The following is a 17,844-nucleotide window of genomic DNA, read 5'->3' on the forward strand; positions in this document are numbered from 1 at the left end:
TACTAAGACTTAATGACCAAGATCTGTCAAAATCAACGAAAGTCAAATATTTAGCCATGCACCTCGATAGAATACTGGAAAGAACATATTCAGGAATCATTTATAAATCTCTAGAGATTATTAGGGTAAAATTCAAAATTACCAGTGAAAAATAAATTACTAATATACAAGGTAATAATGAAACCAGTATGGATCAGTGGCAGACAGTGACTTTTCAACCAGGAGATGCTGTATAAAAAATATTTATGTATTGCAATATTTTCTTTAAATTGCGCACTAAAAAAATCTTTACGAGCTCCCTTATCATTTTTTTTAGGAGAGCATTTGTGTCTCTTGCATGCTTTACTGATGTTGTTTAGATGAGAATAGCTGAATTTATTCCAGATATTTTGTTCGTGAGAAAACAGAATAGATTTGATAAATGTGCAATCATAACCAATTTATTCTTAAATTTCTCTATTTAAATGTATTTTAAATGTTTTTGTTTAAGACCTAATACTTAATATTAGTGAGCGCTTCGTGTTCTTGTAAATATCTTTTTTTTATTAAACGGGAAAGACGAAAATCTTCTTTTAAGCATATCTTCAATTAAACAATTGCAATTGGCAAGTAAATAGGTACTATCAGTGTATGTTGACATCCACTATCGTGGACCCCCAAATTTTTGTCATAGACCCCTGAGGGTCGATATAGACCACTTTGGGAATCACTGATCTATTGCTTAAACAGATTCTTGTTTTCGACAATATTTTCTGATTTTCTACGTGCACAAAAAAAGTCGTATTAATTATTTATTACTACCAGACGTTTTCGATGTTGCAAAATTTCTACTTAATGGAGAACTGGTCGCTTTTGGCGAATAATACTTGAGAATTTGTATTTTGTGTTATTTTATTAGTTGTAAGCAGCGCGTTCTATGAAAGGTTAAGTTACTAATTTCGAAAAGTTTATTTGTAAAGAGATATTTAGCGGATGTTTATGTTTACATATTTGTATTCTACGATATATATTTTATTCATTTCCTTCTTCTTTTCCACCAGCAAACAAAAGTTATCAGTCAGCGTTCCATTACTTTGGTTGAAGATGCAAAAACAATGTTTACTAACATATACGAAGGTAGACTGGAATCTCATACTTACTGGCTTTTAATTTCTTGATAACAGTAGCACAATGCCATTCGTTATTCGCGCGGTGAGCTTTAAAGATTTTCATAATCATGTCTGTAACTGCAGTATGTTCGTTCTTCATTTGTTAAATATGTTAGTCAGAGGTTCCCAAACTTTTTTTGTGTCGTAGACCCTTTGCCATGTTTTTCGGTTTTGAATAGACCCCCTACTTACCTGATATTGATTTTTTGTAAATTTCTAACTGTAGTGAAGTTTAGTGTTAAAAACTTAAAGTAAAAACACATGTTAAGTTTTATACATTTATTAATTGAATTTAAATTAAAACTACTCAAAATAAAATTTTGTAGTTATATAAAATATACGTAACATAAAATATACTAAGCAATAAGTAAATGTTTTTAGTGAGAAGGATGAACCTGATCCTTTAATAATAAATTATCAACATTTGGCGTCAATTTTGTAACAAGATGATACTGGTATATCATTATGTGCAGGTTTTTACAAGTTCAAAATGTATTGCGACCACAAAGCGAATGCCTACATCCTACAACTTACACAATTTTATAAACATATATAATAAATGTTTACTTCATAGGTACTTTTATAAACAATGTATATGTCTTGATATTATAAGATACTATAATGTAAGTAAATAGGTACTATCAGTGTATGTTGAGATCCACTATCGTGGACCCCCATTTTCATTTCATGGACCCCCAAATTTTTTTTTTCGCTGACGTAGACCCCTTGCAGGTTGTCAAAGACCCCTGGGGTCGATATAGACCACTTTAGGAATCACTATGTTAGGTGATCAACTATTTTTTGTGTAAATGGAGTACGAAATTTCATTGATATCTAACGATTTCGTCACGGAATTTTTCACGATTCCTGCCTAAGGAGGCAATTTCATTTAATCATATTATATTATTAAAAACTTTATTAATAGTATTTCCTTGTATAAACTTTTTCTTTTTGAATAAACATTATAATTGTATTTTTTGTTCTTTTACGGCAAACCTGATTTTGTATTCTCTTTCCTTAGGCTATCTATTCATATTTACACTGTTATGCTACGAGTTTTTTAGTAGCTGTACAAATATGGCGAGATAACTCGTAGTAGACGTCCTGGGCAAGTAAACAACATACGAGATATCTCGTAGTTGGCAGTCAACGTGTTATATTTACCTTTCGTATTTCTTCAAGTAGAAAATTTTCAAAAAAAATAGTGAAGTTGTCTGTTCATATAGTTATTACAAATTTTATAAACATACAAAATAGTAGCATAAAATAATTTATACTTAACAGTGGAAAGAAATAAAACTGCGATGCAATTATTATCTGTAATATTCCTATGACATAAACGCCAATGTATATTGAAAACTTACGCACAAGTTTTTCTGAATTAATGCATAAAGTTCACATAAGTCAGCAATGATTGACATGATAAAAAGCTGAACAACGTAGTAAAAAAAAGATTTCCAGCAAAGGGGAGCTAACAAAAGTATCTGGTTCTAGAGTTTGAAAAAAGGGGTGTTATAAAAGAAACATTAGTGGTAATATTTAACTCGCACTAGGGGAGAAAACAAGATAACAGGTGAAAGGGTAACACTTTTCACATTTAAGCTGAAGGTCAACATTCAGGTTTAAGCATGAATGCAATTACTAAAATTAATCAAAATTGAATTTTATATAAGAATGTAGAAAGATTTACCGTACTTCACTGATTTTTCGCACCCCAAATTTATGAGACTATTTTTACAAATAAAATAATATATAAAAGTCCAACAAATCTCTATTTTAAGAAAAAATCTCTGCAAAAAAATTATTTTGTTTGATCAAAAAAATAGTACAGAAACGCATATTACTTACCTCAATCAAACAAATTAATCTGGAATCAATGTTTAAAGATTATAAAAATATAGTGTTTTGAAAAGACCAGGATAGTATCAAAAAGCATATAGTGTTTAGTTTTAGTTGACGTGAATTTATTTATACTACAAACAAATCTTTTTATATCCACATAAATTATATTTACAACCTTTCAATCACACTGCTTATTTAAATAAAAATGTACGTTAATATATTTTATATGATATATAATATAAATACATATGCATTCATTATATATAATAACATACAAATATATATATATAATATATATGTATAGAGCATGGGCCTTAATATACATACAAAAGAAAAATGAAACAAAAAAAATAATAGTAAATTTTCATTTTTTTTTTTAATAAACGTGTTTTTGCATATTTTTTATCGTCCTATCTTCTCGTGCTTAAGGGAAACGTGGTAAGTTAATAACGAGGGGAGGGGCTATCTGCTAAAGCACTGAAGAAGATATTAACGATTTCAAGTGATGGTTTGGGAATTGAATGTAATTAGGGGGGAAGGTCTGTTTTGGTAGTGATTAGAGGCGTACCATCAGTAATCCATGGTTCTGTGTGTGTCGATTCTCTCAGTATAAGAAAAGCATATAATTATTAAACATATCACAAAATAAGTAATAAATCAACAATAATTAACAAATTAAAATTCTATAAATATTTTACAATCAATAAACTATATTTATAATATATATATAATATAATTAATAATAATAATTAGAGCACACACTAAATATATAGTATATATATATAATTATATAAGAATAGCAGATCTCTTAAACAACTTAATTAGAAAAATATATAATAAAGCTCGGGTTTTTTCTTCATCTTCACGTTAATTAACACTTTAGTAAAAGTTTTCTGTCAATAATAATATTTCTATTTTTTTCGCTATTTACAAAACAATTTAATTTTATACAAAAATTTAAATTTTTGTTTCTTTTTTTCTAAAAAAAAATAATAGTAATTCGATTTTTTTTCGCTTGTACGGATTTCTCTGTTGAACTCGTATCTTCTCTGATTACTGATGGCCAGCGCAATCTTTATATGTGTGTGTATTTGAGGGTGTGTTTTCTTTCGTTACTTAATTCTGTTTGTCATCTTCCAGAGGTAGTTAACAATAATAAAATTTTAAAAAAATACATAACATTATAGTGAAAAGAATCGCGCCTCGAGTGAGAAATTCTTGGGGCACGTGGTGCTCAAATGGATAAGAGTACAATGTACAACGATCTAGTTTGCAAACAACAATGCATCAATTTCTCACAGATTTTTTAACTCGCTGCGATTAACGAACAGCAATAATAATTGAAAGAAACAAAAAAAAAACACACAAAAAAACACGTTTATGATTCGCAACAATAAATTCCTTAATCGATAAATTACAAAGTTGTGTTAGTCCATCACCAAGAGTTATAACCTAGGGTATAAGGGCTCGTGTAACATTTTAATCTTATTTTTTCTGGTGGCCCCCAAAACAAACATTAAAATAACAATAATTATTAATATTTAATTAATAATCTATATATGTATATATATAAAAAGACAAAAGTAATTAAAAAATAAAGAGTCCGGTTGTTGATTGATACTCAATTTCATCATCTGAGGGGGTTAAGTTGGGTGCAGTGTCTTCATCATCATTCATAAACTTTTCACTCATCTTTCGTTTTTTTTTTAATCATAAGCCTACTCTGTTTACACACACATTCTCTCTCTCTCTCTCACCATAACTGCCTAATCTTTCTCTCTCTCTCTCATTCTTTCATTCTAAATCCCTGGCAAATCATCATCTGTTTAGTTCCTTCCTTTTTTTAAAAGCTAAGTTTCTAGGATGCCCTTGAATCCCTCCAGAGCACTTCTGGAATGTGTCCATTATAAAAATATAATTATCATATTAATTAAATATATTTTATTTTGTAATATTTATATTTGTAACATAAATAAAATTTCTCTCTTTCTCTCGCTTATTACCATTCTTTATACTTTATATATTCGGGGGGAAAACGATGCACAATAAACGTTCCTTGGGGGGAAGTTTTTTTTTTAAATATGAGTCTAATAAGTAAAAGAAATTAATAAAAACAAATCAAAAACAAATCTCTCTTAGGATTTTTTTTAAGGTGCACGCCCTCAGACGGTTTATGGTAAATAAGTTTCGTTTGCTTTGCCTTTTCATAAAAAAATATAAATCGAGTAACGCGCACCGCATGCATTTCATCAGGAAAACCAAGAAAAGTCATCTAGCGTTCACTCACTTGCATCCAAACCAAAAAAAAAATAATGAAAACGAAACGAGAAAAATCAATACAATAACATTCTCTTCTCTTTGTACTTCATGAAGGCATCAATGTCAACAACTATTTTATATATATATAATATATCATATAATAAAGAGATTTTCCTCGCGAGGAACCGTTTTTCTTCTGCTCCACACTTGTATAGTATTTGTCTCGTCCTCGTTTTAGTTATTACATTCTTTTTTTTATATATATATCTCAAAATCAAATATTTACAAATAACTTTGTAAGTGTTGTGTGTGTGGTGTGTTCGTGTGTGTGTATAGTATTGGTTATACAAGCCTGTATATTGCACAGAATTCATTTAGTAAATCTAAAATTATAAAATAATTATGGTAACACATTCTTTTCCTCATCATCTCCCTTTCGTTCGTAGTGAACGAAGGGAGGTCGGGTTCTCTATCATATACATATAACTCTATTTGTTGTTTTGTGTTGTGTCTGTCTCGCTTTAGTCTCTCCACTAGTTTTTTTTTTCTCAATATACTTTTAAATATTTGTTTGTTTGTTTTTTGCTGTTCTGCAGTAACTTCAGAGTTGAATTTATATTTCCTTCTTTTGCTTGTTAAAGTGAGGTCCTGTCTTCTTCTTCTGTGATGGTGAGTTTATACAAAAACAAATGTCGATGGGGTGATGGTGCTCGGGTGATTTCTGCGCTTCTTCTCGTCGCTCAGATCATCATCCTACGCATCATCAACCGCATCCTCCTCCTCTTATTATTTCCGCTTGGCGTGAAGCATCTCCATCAGGAGCGTCTGCGTGGGAGCGCTGCCGTTGCAGTGCTTGAGGTAAAGGTGCTCTTCGCCCCTTGCTGCCAAACTGTGGAGCTCCGGAAGGATTTGTAACATTTTATTGAATTTATCCTAAAAAACAAATAAACATACACATTTAGATAATACTCAATATTGTAGTTTTATTTAGGGTAACTTTAGTATTTTGTAATATTATTATTTGATAATTAAAAAGTTTTTTTCGTACTTTAATCCAATTTACAAATAACTACTTTAAAGTAAATGAAATTATTTAAATACGTCTTATTATGTTAATATTAAACGATATTTTATTCAAATACTAGATGACTATTTGTAATTAATTACAATGAACTATTGAAGTAAGTATAGAACACACAGAATGGAAATCTATTTACCTGAATATTGGAGTAACACGTGACAGTGTATTCAAGTAAAGCCTGTTGTACTTGTTCGAAACCATCCTGTACGTGTTTCCTATTTGTGATACCCCGCACATCTAAAACAAAAATCAAATTTAATTTCTCATTCATTTACTCCTTCCCAATTTGTGTGCAAACCCAAAGTTGTGCGTTAATCTTTACCTGGATTAAGTAAAAGCAGAAATTTGATGCATATGTAATCGCTGATATCGAATTTAAGTTCTTGCAATTTTGCGGTGATGTCGTTGAAATGGTCGATGAGCGTCGGGACACCCAGCAGGCCTAGGTTGAGCAGATCGAACTTCTGGCCGTTGTGCAGCGTCGTTTCATCGGGCAGATTGTTGTGCATCCGCTGGTGTATGTGATCCAGAACAAGCATATCGGACCAGGAGTGTTGCAGCAACTTCATCTGGTCATCAACCTGTAACAGAATTTCGGAAAGAACCGAACTTATCATTGGTATTCAATTCGTCTTAAGAACTAAGTTTGATGGAAGCTTTTAATGTATCGTATTCGGCGAGTCGGCGGCGGAAGTCGCGATGAAGTTGTGTATTTTTATTGAAAATCATCGTGTTATGCAGTCTTGATGTTGTTTTTTTTTTATAAGAACGAACACACACAAAAAAACAGACTCACACAGTCGGATGGACGGTGTGTTACGCCATGGATGAGAAGGAGGGAAGCACGGGGCCGCGTAATCACAATAATAATCAACATAGTCTGATGCATTTCATTTCCCATACAAATCAGAGTTAACGAGTTTTGGACGGATGGACTTTGCCGACGAACGAACGAACCACCATTGGATGGATGTGTTGTATGTGCAACAGGTGTGTCGCCCCATTTCAGTTTCCCATAGTTAAAGGTCCCCCAACAGCAACACAAAAACAACAAACCCACATAGCTTCGCAATTACATCCAATTCGGAATAACTAAACTTTTTTCCCTTCCTAATAATCACCTTCTTAAGTAGCAACTTTTATGTTCTTTTCAAGAAAACATATCATTAACATAAACTATTATTCTAGTAAAAATGCAATTCGAAATATAAGAAAATTTTTCGCGCGACTTTCAAATTTTGGTTCACCCTTGAAGATGATCCACTGATGTCCGGAGCTTCGGAATCCTAGCTATTTTTTCTTAGAATTCTGGCTGAGGAAAGTCTTCATCCCATCTTGGGATGTTAGAATCTAGGCCAAAATAATAATATGATTTCGTTTCCAAATATCGTAGCAATTACTAACAGATAACTCAAAATATCAACACCACCTATCAAAAAAAAGCTCACATCATGACCATTTGCTTAAGAACCACCAACCATTAGTGTACTTTGTTTTACATTTATTGACAACGAGGAGCCGCAAGCAAATACCGAGAAAAAGCGCGGCATAAAATCCATTAAATGTAACCAGTCTGTTACCCACGTAATAGGGTCGTTACATCACTTACGTTAAACTGATCTTCCAATATAAATTTAATTGCATCTTCCAAATACCACACTCAAGTAATATTAAAAATATACTAAGTAAATAGATTTAGTTCTTTAGATGTTTTATAACTTTATATTTCATGTTTATCTGAAATATTCAAAACTGATCGAATTCAAAATAAAATCCACACCATCGGATGGCAATTTCTTTTTGTATTATATTTCGTAACAATGCACAGGAACTGATACAAAAACTAAGGGGAATAACAAAATATTTAAATAAAGCGAGAACGAATCATATTTTTCACGGTGAGAGAAACCGGAAGTCGCAGTCAGTTATGGTTTAAATGAGGCTTACTACATAACTCGAACTGCGTACAAAATGAATTTCTCTTTTAATAACTTCACCCCATCATTAGATTATGGATCCATTTCGAATGCGTCGTCATTTGGTATATGTAAACTTGATTTATATTTAAAATGAGTACTGAACGAAAATTCATATAGAAGATCGATATTGAGAGATCGGATTGTTTATTACGAAAGTATCTCAAAACAAAGATGCAAAGAAATGTAATATAATAAATGGCAATTAAATACGTTTCGTGCGTAGACTGTCGGAGAAGCAGAACAACGCCACAATTGCGGCCGTACTGTGGTGTTTTTAAATTGGTTTCGAGTTCCCTACTGTGTGTAACATCGGCAGCACACAATCAATGCAAGAGAGGCAACTTTGTAAGACAGGACACACTCAGGTATTTCATTCCTTCGTTTTCCTTCCTCCGTCCGCGCGGCCTGTTCTCTTTCCACGGGAGCATAATTAGAGGAATTATTGTGTCGAAATTACGTATGCACCGACAGCAGTAACAACATACACAACTTTTAAAACGCGTACTTACACATTTTAAAGTCATTAGTAAGTGGCGTGGCGTGTGCTAGTAAGGAGGCATTGTGTGCTCGTGTGTATATGCGATTGTACGATTACTTTAAATATTACGCAATGATTAGCATTAGCAATCTCGCTGCCTTTTTTTTGTTTTTGTTCTCTCCTTCTGCATTTTCCCTCCCCCCCATGTTGTGTATGTTTGTAAGCAAAAGCACGCGGCACAGTTTTTCCTTCTCTCCTCTTCTCCACCAAGCCCTGGGCTCTCTTTTTCCTCGTTCCTCCGCCACCGCTCTAATGCGGCAAAAACATAATTACCGCAATAATCGATAGGATTGCAACGGAACAAAAAGAAGTTATACAGATCGGATTACTTAACTGCGAGTGTGTATAAATAAAGGGCCGTCTCTTACGCAACTCCTACTTAATTGACTTAACTGTTCTGAGCGTTTTTTTTCACTCTACCTCTTTCCAGAGTCGGAAAACACCGCGCATAAATCTGAATAGTTTATTTATATACATCGGACTACCAAGTATTGAGCAACATTTTGATATTTTCAAGACAGACACATTTCCCTTCCGATGTATGATTACACACTCTCGGAGCTAAATCATTCTTAATATTAAAAATATCAAATAGTTTCGCGACACTCCCAACGTTTTCATTGTTTACACATCTTTTTTTTCCATTTGGTAATATGGTAATGCTGCGTTGCCAGACTAAAGATCATAGAAGGAGATCGTTGCGGCATGTAATCGATTCAAGATTTCAAAATTATATTTCAACAAAACAAAAATGTGGTTAATTGAATTTAATCAATCGCTTTAATTGCAACACACTATTTACAGAGGAATCTGAAAGAAGTGGTAAATTACAATAAATTCTTAATTGTAGTGCTAATATTATTTATTTTCATACAATTTAAAAGTATACTATTTACAGTTGAATATGATTAATTTAAAAAGTGAAGTAATATTTGAATATAATAACCTACATTATTATTGAACTGAAAGAAATGTATCAAAGTTTTGAACTTTAATAACCTTTTTTCATGGAATAATGAATTGTATGATGTTGATCAAGTTTTATATAAACCCAAAGTCACAACTTAACAGTAATAAAATCGTAAAAATGTAAACAACGAATTATAAAAACGTGAACAGTCGTAAGAAAAATAAGAGATCATAAAAAATGATTAAATTAGCATACAATCAGGTGAATAAACTGTGTATATGTAATTACAGGTCAAAAAATGAATAAGTTTAATGTTGATGTTAGTTTTTCTTTAGTATTTGATATAGTAAAAACGAGAACTTATAGTATTTAACTATGTATTATTGTAATATTTTGTATTGTTAAAAATAAATGTTTCATTATCATCAATCATAGATTGAGAGTATTAATAAGTTATTTATAGATTATAATAGTTTTTTAATACTGATGTTAACTAGATGAAAACTACGTCATCGCTATAAAGAAATTATGTTAATTTTGACTGAATACAGACATGCATTTAAATTATTTACAAATAGGTTTGTTGTGAATAACTGGGAAGTAAATTCTCAACTTAAGATTGATTCTATGTATGGATTTTTTAGTTTTTTTTGGGTATATATCAATTTGACTATTTGACAAAAATAGATTTTTGTGGGCGATCAACAATGGCAGTGATAATATGGTTGTGAGCGCACATACACGCCGCCGCCGGTTCTCTCTCAGTCTTTATGCTTAGTTGGATAAAGCAACTGACATTTAAGCAATGGCTTATTATGAAATGTAAATCGTGTTTGGTTGCGCGCTGTTGCAACGTCCAAACGCGGACAACAAAACGCAAGCTTTGAATTACTATTACATATATCTCTATTTATCTGTGTATATGTGCTTTCAGTTTTTTACATCTGCTTCATATTTGAACCATACACATCAATATTTTATTTCTAATATTTTAAGTTCATTCTTTTAAGATTTGATTGGATTTACTGCAGCCGCATATACGAGACGAGCGAAAATGCGAGTGAATCTGCTGGACTGATGATGGGAGAGAGTGAGTCGTCGTTGTCGCTCGGTTCACTTTCCATTTTCGCTGGAGAATTCAAGGGTTTCGTAACGGTTGCGTTTTGTTCTTGACCTAGTAACAGTGGCCCAGATCTCGAGAGTGCTGTGAGGTGCTGCTGCTCTTGCGGATGTCGGTGGAACTGGCGCTGGGGGGTTTGAGCAATTGGCGAGGAGAGGTTGCACAACGAGCGCGCCGCGAGTTCGAGTTCGATTGCTATGTGGGTCAGAATCTTTGGCGCAATAACTAAATTTTATGTACCATACCAAATGGTGGCGGCGGCGGCAACCGAGAAGACGAGGCTGGGAAGAGGCCCTGCCTTTCCTCAATTACAATTTTAGATTGCAATACCATAAAGGGTCCATGGTACAATTTCATTTGGTATTTAAATACCAGTATTGTCTACGCAAAATTACTAACTATTTGACATTCACGTTCGACTGCTTATAAAAGTTGTATAATGAAAACGAAAAATGAACAGTATGGGCCAACTAGATTTTATAAATAGAAGAAGCTCTATAACGATGACGATTTAACAATCTTAAGGCATAATTATTGATTAAAAATGTGAAATAAAAGGCATTATTAAAGAATTTAAGATTTCCTCAATGACAATAATCAATGTTAAAGTCGATTCCGGATTTGAATGAAAAAAATATTGGAATATGAGATACTACAAAACACCACATATCTTGACAGAAAAGCTGTTATTTGTAAGAGAAATGTATTGATAGAATAAATGTATTGTGATAAGGATATTAAATATTCAAATGTTGTAATAATATGTACTAATAATATGCAGGAAATGATGCCTTACCTTGAGATCTTTGAAGAAGATGGAATTACGCGCCCAGTCCACTTGAGAGAATAAGTTTTGGTCCAGCACTTTGCACATAAGTTCAAAAAGGTCCACTTCACACTGGTTGTATGTTTGGCTCTGGAGGAGTCCATAGAGGGAGTTCTGCCACTCGCGATCGTCGATGGCTTCCACAAAGTCTCTTATCAAAGGCGACATTTTGCTAGAGGTAGGAACACTCGCGCTCGGAGGTACCACCGTATCAAATTGGAACGTCTTCGGACTTAGAGAATGCGGGGAAGTCGTCGTCGAGTTGGCCCACAGCTTGTTGTCAGCCATCATCATAGAGGGTGTGCCCTGCACTCCGACGATCTGAAGGGCGGGTTGCTGATTGGAGACGGCCTGCGAGAGGGTATTCGAGGAGACCTGACCCAGGGCGACGGCAATAGGACTTGGAGAAGAATCAGGTGATGACGTCAACGAAGATACCTGCGGTATTTGGATCTCCTGCTTGATGTGGATGTTGCCGAACGGCGACGAGCTCGACTGACTCGACTGATACATATCACCAATGCCGCCTCTGAGTGTCTGTGCAGCTAGCTGTCTCTGCCTCATCATCTGCAGTTTCCTCGCCCTGTCCCTCTTGTACATTGGTCCGAATTTATTCCTTCCACCTCTCATCCTATCCGCCCTCACGGCTAAAACACACAGATAAAGAGAACACGCATAAATAAATCATACAATAAACATTGCGAGACATCCGAAACGAAAGTTCAAACATTCAAATATAGCAAAAGACTGTTTCGAAACATGCCCGACGATTTCACTTTTTTTTATACACATACATACATACACCAAAACTGCTCAAACAGAGTTTCGGATTTTTTATTATCATTTCCTTAATTTCATTCTATAACGCTGTACACGCAACAACTCCAACGCAATTACCACCAATTGCCATCATTTTAACAGAAGGCAAGGAAAAATGAAGAAAATATTACGTAAGACGAAAAAACTTTAATCTCGTCAAGGTACGCTTTTCCCATCCTCACTTTTATCCAATTGATTTAACATTATCCTGGATATTTCAGAATGTTACGTAAACAGTAGCAAACATATATTGCAAATATTTAATACCGGTCCTTTTATTTATTATATTCTGTTTTAATACATTTTCATTTCTTCCTATTTTTTTCAATGCTTCGCACATAATGGTTTACGCAACATAGACGCGCCATTAAAAACACGAGTTATTATATAAATACTTATATAACAGAATATCTTATTGAAACAGATTTCAAAAGTAACATCTTAGATTCTAATCCAAAACATCTACAATATTAATCGATATAAATCAATTTAAAAGCTTTGATAAAATTATATAAGAAATACATTTTCGTTTTTGAAGAGACTTTTGAAAAAAATAAAACATATGGATTTCCTATGCATATTCTTTTTTATTCCGCTATTGATTGGAATATACAAGCTACTGCTTCCAACCATAAACGTTCTATTTATAAAATAGAAATTCCTAAATCGATCCCAACCTGGAAATCCCAACTACAAAGGAGAAACAATCCCCGCGCATATTTCTGCCACTAAATGGAGCGCAGTTATTTCCGGTTGAATGAAAGAATAAATAAAATTTATCAATTAAATAAGTTTAAAAATGCAGGATATTGCCTGAGTATTTATCAATAATAATATTGCTATTTTTTTTTTAATATTTTTCAACATTTTGTTGCGTTAACCATTCAATCATTTTGAAATATTTCAATGGATTGTTAACTCCATTTATGTAGCAACAAAACAAAAAAAAAACTATGGAGTATAGTAATTATGGAAGCGGAATTGGTAACAATTACAATCCAAAAAAATATATATTATATGAAACGACCAAGGACGAACTGCAATGAATAATTCATGCAGAACCGAAATATTCACGTCAATAACAAATTCTATCTGTTTAGTTGTGTGTTCGAATATCCGCGTGAATAATAATTTCATATTTACGATGGGGAAGTAGAAGAATTCCAGCTGTTCCCCTTCGCTCCTCTCTCTCTCTCTCTTATTCTTTAGTCACAAGCTTTTCGGAGCTTTGAGAATTCCTAATTGCGGCTGCTGTAGAGATGAAGGGTTTTATAGGCGTAACGGTACTCCGCTATGGGCTTTCCAAACTGGAATTCTTTGGGCAAACACACGCACACTCAGCCTCTTCCAACCAGTTATAACACCCTCGAAGGCTGAATGTAAATACATCAAGCAGGAAAATGTTAATAACGGTACACCGGCACCGTGAAAAGATTAATTCCTAGCAAAGGGATGCGCCCAAGATCTCTGTTATAAAACAAAAAGTATAAACTCGTATTATAAGAACACCAGCAAGTGGATTAAACAGGATAATCGTTGTAAATAAGATCTATACATAGGGTCTGATTATCAGGTGGTAAAACCATGATAATATTCCTCCGCTAGCTTTGATATGCGGAGGAGAAATAATATTGAACGTTGTTACTATGATAAAATTGCAGGAAGGTCCTTATTTATTGCACCTTAATGCTTGATTAAAATGGAATTGATAATATTATTTGCTTTTGTATTATTTTTGCTGTGAATCAATTGGAGTTGCGATGAAATTCCAATCGGAGGTGACGTTATTCAATTTCGGTATTAGGAAATAGAGTGTATGAAACGTTTGGCAGTGATGTATGAGTACTATTACTACTATTTTTCGTTTGGTTTGTTTTTGTTGTTCGATCCCAAGGCGATTTTTACAAACGCCCTTGAGAGCTAAGCAGGCAGCTAGCCATAGCACAAAGCGAAACAGGCTCTAGTAGCATGCAGACCCACTGAGCGAGAGAGAGCAGATATCTGGATCAAGTCCAACTGCGTCGCGCACGCATCCATCATGCACACTATATAACAACACTCGACTCATTACAACTCTTTACAACTCTCTCTCTATTATTAGCTCTCCTCTCTTCGATTGAATGCAAGCGGGTTACGCAACCGTGGATCAGACGGTGCACGCGATGCAGGCCGACACTCACTTTCAAGGTCGAAGAAAGTCGTAATGGAATTGCCTGCCTGCCTGCCTCCTTTTTCTCGGCCACCTTCTTCTTAGACGATGATGACTGGTCATCATCATTATTACGTGAACAGGTTTTCCACGTACAAGACGTGAACTTTTTTTGGTCTCCCCGTAGCTTTCAAAGGATGGGACAGGAAACGAACGGACAGGCCCTAATTTCGTGTCTGTTTCTAATCAACAATATACGAAGAGTCAAGAAAAAAAACAGGATGAACATTGCGTAACGGAGAAGAAAACAATGAATGCCAGAGCCAGTTCTGTGTGTAGTATGCGTTGCGCTAATTACCCACACTCGGTTCTCTCCCAAGGACAATCGCATCTCGGTCGGTTCACAAAAGATCCGAGACACAGAACCAATCTGAAACGAATCAGCTGATTCACGTCGTCTTCCTCATTCCACGAAGTTGGCTTTGACCCGTCTCACCGATGGACCACCACCATCAACTCCCACTTCTCGAAGGCTCTCCTATATCGAGGAGATTGAGAATCGTAATTGAATACGCGGTTTGTGCAAGAGATAACCAGCTCACGGTGCAATGGATAAGTAGGCTATCTACTCAAGACAACTAGTGAAAAAGTAAAGAACCGAATAAAAAAAATGAGGTATCTGGTAACCGCATTTCAATGAGAACATTTTCCAGAAATTCAACACCTAAGTTCGATTAAGTAATGTAGAACCCAAATAAACGATTACTCTATCTCCGTTGGTAGTAGTCGGGCAGGTTGTTTTCAGTTCGTTACGGCACCGACCTGGCAACCTACATGCCCAAGATCGTCGCCGCATCTACCTTGCAACATCCATGGAACAAGTGCCGTCCTACTTGCACTCACGCACTCTGCCGGCTCAGAGAAAGGAGGATGGAAGATGCCCGCTCCACCTTTTTCCTGAGCGCTTTCAGTGTCGACACGCGCGAATTTATTGCTCTGCTCGCCGCCGCCGCGCGCTCTTCAACACACTTTCGGTTTCTTTTGCCATAATACCTATTATATCATTACGTCAGTTTCGATTTAACCTACAAATAGACATCAATCACACTGCTGCCTTATTACAAAGAAGATCGCTCAAGAAAAAAAGCAGATTAGAATCTTAACACACTTTTCGACTTCTTTCCACTAAATACAACACATATTCAAACGTCAATTGCTTAATACCATTGAACATAGTTTCACAAGAATTCGACAAAGAAAAAAAAAAGTTGTTTCTACAACATGATTCATCGCCTTATGAACAATTAAAAAGTTATTTTTAATTGATCGGAAATTATCCTTCGCATTGATTTAACGACAAAGATCCATAGAGTTATATCAAAAATAATAAAGTCTGCTAATTGAATTAAGAAATCCTTAATGATATTGACATTTCGTGTCACGCGTAATCTGTTGCATAAATGTCGTTGTATAAGTGACGGTTTTTCTATATCATTAGCGGAACGTGTCATCTACCTATCAAGATCATTCCCGAGAGTAGTTTTGGTTTCCAAAAAAGAAAATTTCATCAATCCTGCAGATCTTCTGCCAGCCCAATTCCAAGCGCACATCTTTCCACCTCTCTTGCCTGTATTCGTTTTTTTTTTCGTAGGAGTTTCGAGAGCAGAATGTATTAAAATATACAAGTGTGCATTGCACAATGTTCTTTTCGACCTAGTTATTCGCAAATTGATTCGAGGTGGTGGTGCAATGCCGAGAGATGGAAAATGGATTCACTTCAAGAGCGCGCGCTTAGCTTCCACACAGCCATCCAATTGCTTTTCTTCTTCCCCGCAGAAGAAAAAGAAGAGTGGAAACGCGTTGCTTCCATTTATAATTTATATAGGTATATGTATATATATACACTAAGTGTAGAAAGATATACATAAATGATATATACAGGTAAACAGGTAAGCAACGTTGCCGGTTGTACCCGTTTAGGATATTACGATATTGTTATTCAACGACCTCGTCCCACTTCACGGAACTTGAAGACTCGCTCACTCCACACAAACGCACTCTCATACATACATGTATATATACACACACACTTATACATATACACACATACACGGTGTACAAGCATAAACAGAGATTTCGTTTTTAAAAATAGCTTCAAGGAAAGATTTACTTTATTTTAGCGCATTGCACAAGAGGCTAGCTCTTTCTACCTATCTCATATGGTTTGTTCGCGATTCCAATACGGAAGGATGATTATAATAGAGGGTTGTTTCGCTTCTTTTTTCCATGTTCCACCTTTTAAGCTGTGTAAGGAGGGTTTTTCGGTGTGTGTGTGTGTGTATGTGCTTGGATCGTCAACCAAGCGCAACTAGTGAGGCTGGAACATGCAATCGACTGCGCCACAGAAAACACTCTGCACGGCCTATCCCGACATTCCAATTAAAACGTGTACAACGAGAGAGAAAAAAAAATCCTATCCGATATTATCAACAAAACGCGAACAAATCGGCACGAGCAGCGCGGGTTGCCTACCGCGCCACTAATTGGCATTGTTGGATTATCCCATTCAACGCACTTCCTATTCCAAGCCCCCAAATTCTATTCAAACACCCGGCATTCATGTACAAGAATCACAGCAAAAAATCTATATGTGTAATGGTACAAGACGAAAAAAATCAATAGAGAATTGAAAAGGTTTAAAATGGAGAGTGAGCATTTCAAACGAGTTTTATTTAAAGACCAAGAAATGAGTTAACTGCTCTTTGTACAAGTTTCGTGTTGTACGTGTTTCTTTTCCCTCCTCCTCTTCATTCCTTTGCTTGTGTATGTTTTTTTGTTCTCTTCACTTTGTCCATTCTCAACTCGTGTGAATCACTCGGAAGTTCACGCGAATCATGTTGCCAACCGCAAATTTTTGCTTCTTGTTTAAATTAAAACCACAAAAGTTAAGTCTACCAAACCATTATTTCCAAAGGGTTTTAACATTTATATAACACCATTTTTCATGAATTAGTCAAATCATTAATAATGACATTTTAATAAAACAACATACAATCAGAAATAATCTGTTACAATTTAGTCGATTATAATGACATGTCTGTAACAATAAAACATTGAATTTAAATGACACTTGCAACAAGACATAAGCTGTTTCCAAATTGACATTTACGAAT

General features: G+C 34.6%; 1 protein-coding gene across 1 annotated transcript in view; it reads right to left on the bottom strand.

Moving 5' to 3' along the window:
• Positions 1-5,141: 5,141 nt before the first annotated feature.
• Positions 5,142-17,844, bottom strand: part of LOC108561497 (nuclear hormone receptor FTZ-F1) — a 66,226-nt gene continuing 53,523 nt past the window's right edge. Inside the window, exons 3-6 of the mRNA XM_017919459.1 lie at positions 11,674-12,350; positions 6,653-6,911; positions 6,467-6,567; positions 5,142-6,182 (exon numbers count right to left, since the gene is read on the bottom strand). Of these exons, the coding sequence (XP_017774948.1) occupies positions 6,036-6,182; positions 6,467-6,567; positions 6,653-6,911; positions 11,674-12,350 (1,184 nt within the window). The 3' untranslated portion in view covers positions 5,142-6,035. The remainder of the gene's footprint in view (positions 6,183-6,466; positions 6,568-6,652; positions 6,912-11,673; positions 12,351-17,844) is intronic.

This window comes from Nicrophorus vespilloides, unplaced genomic scaffold (assembly GCF_001412225.1).
Source record: "Nicrophorus vespilloides isolate i.1.1-1 unplaced genomic scaffold, Nicve_v1.0, whole genome shotgun sequence".
NCBI classification, from domain to species: domain Eukaryota; kingdom Metazoa; phylum Arthropoda; class Insecta; order Coleoptera; family Silphidae; genus Nicrophorus; species Nicrophorus vespilloides.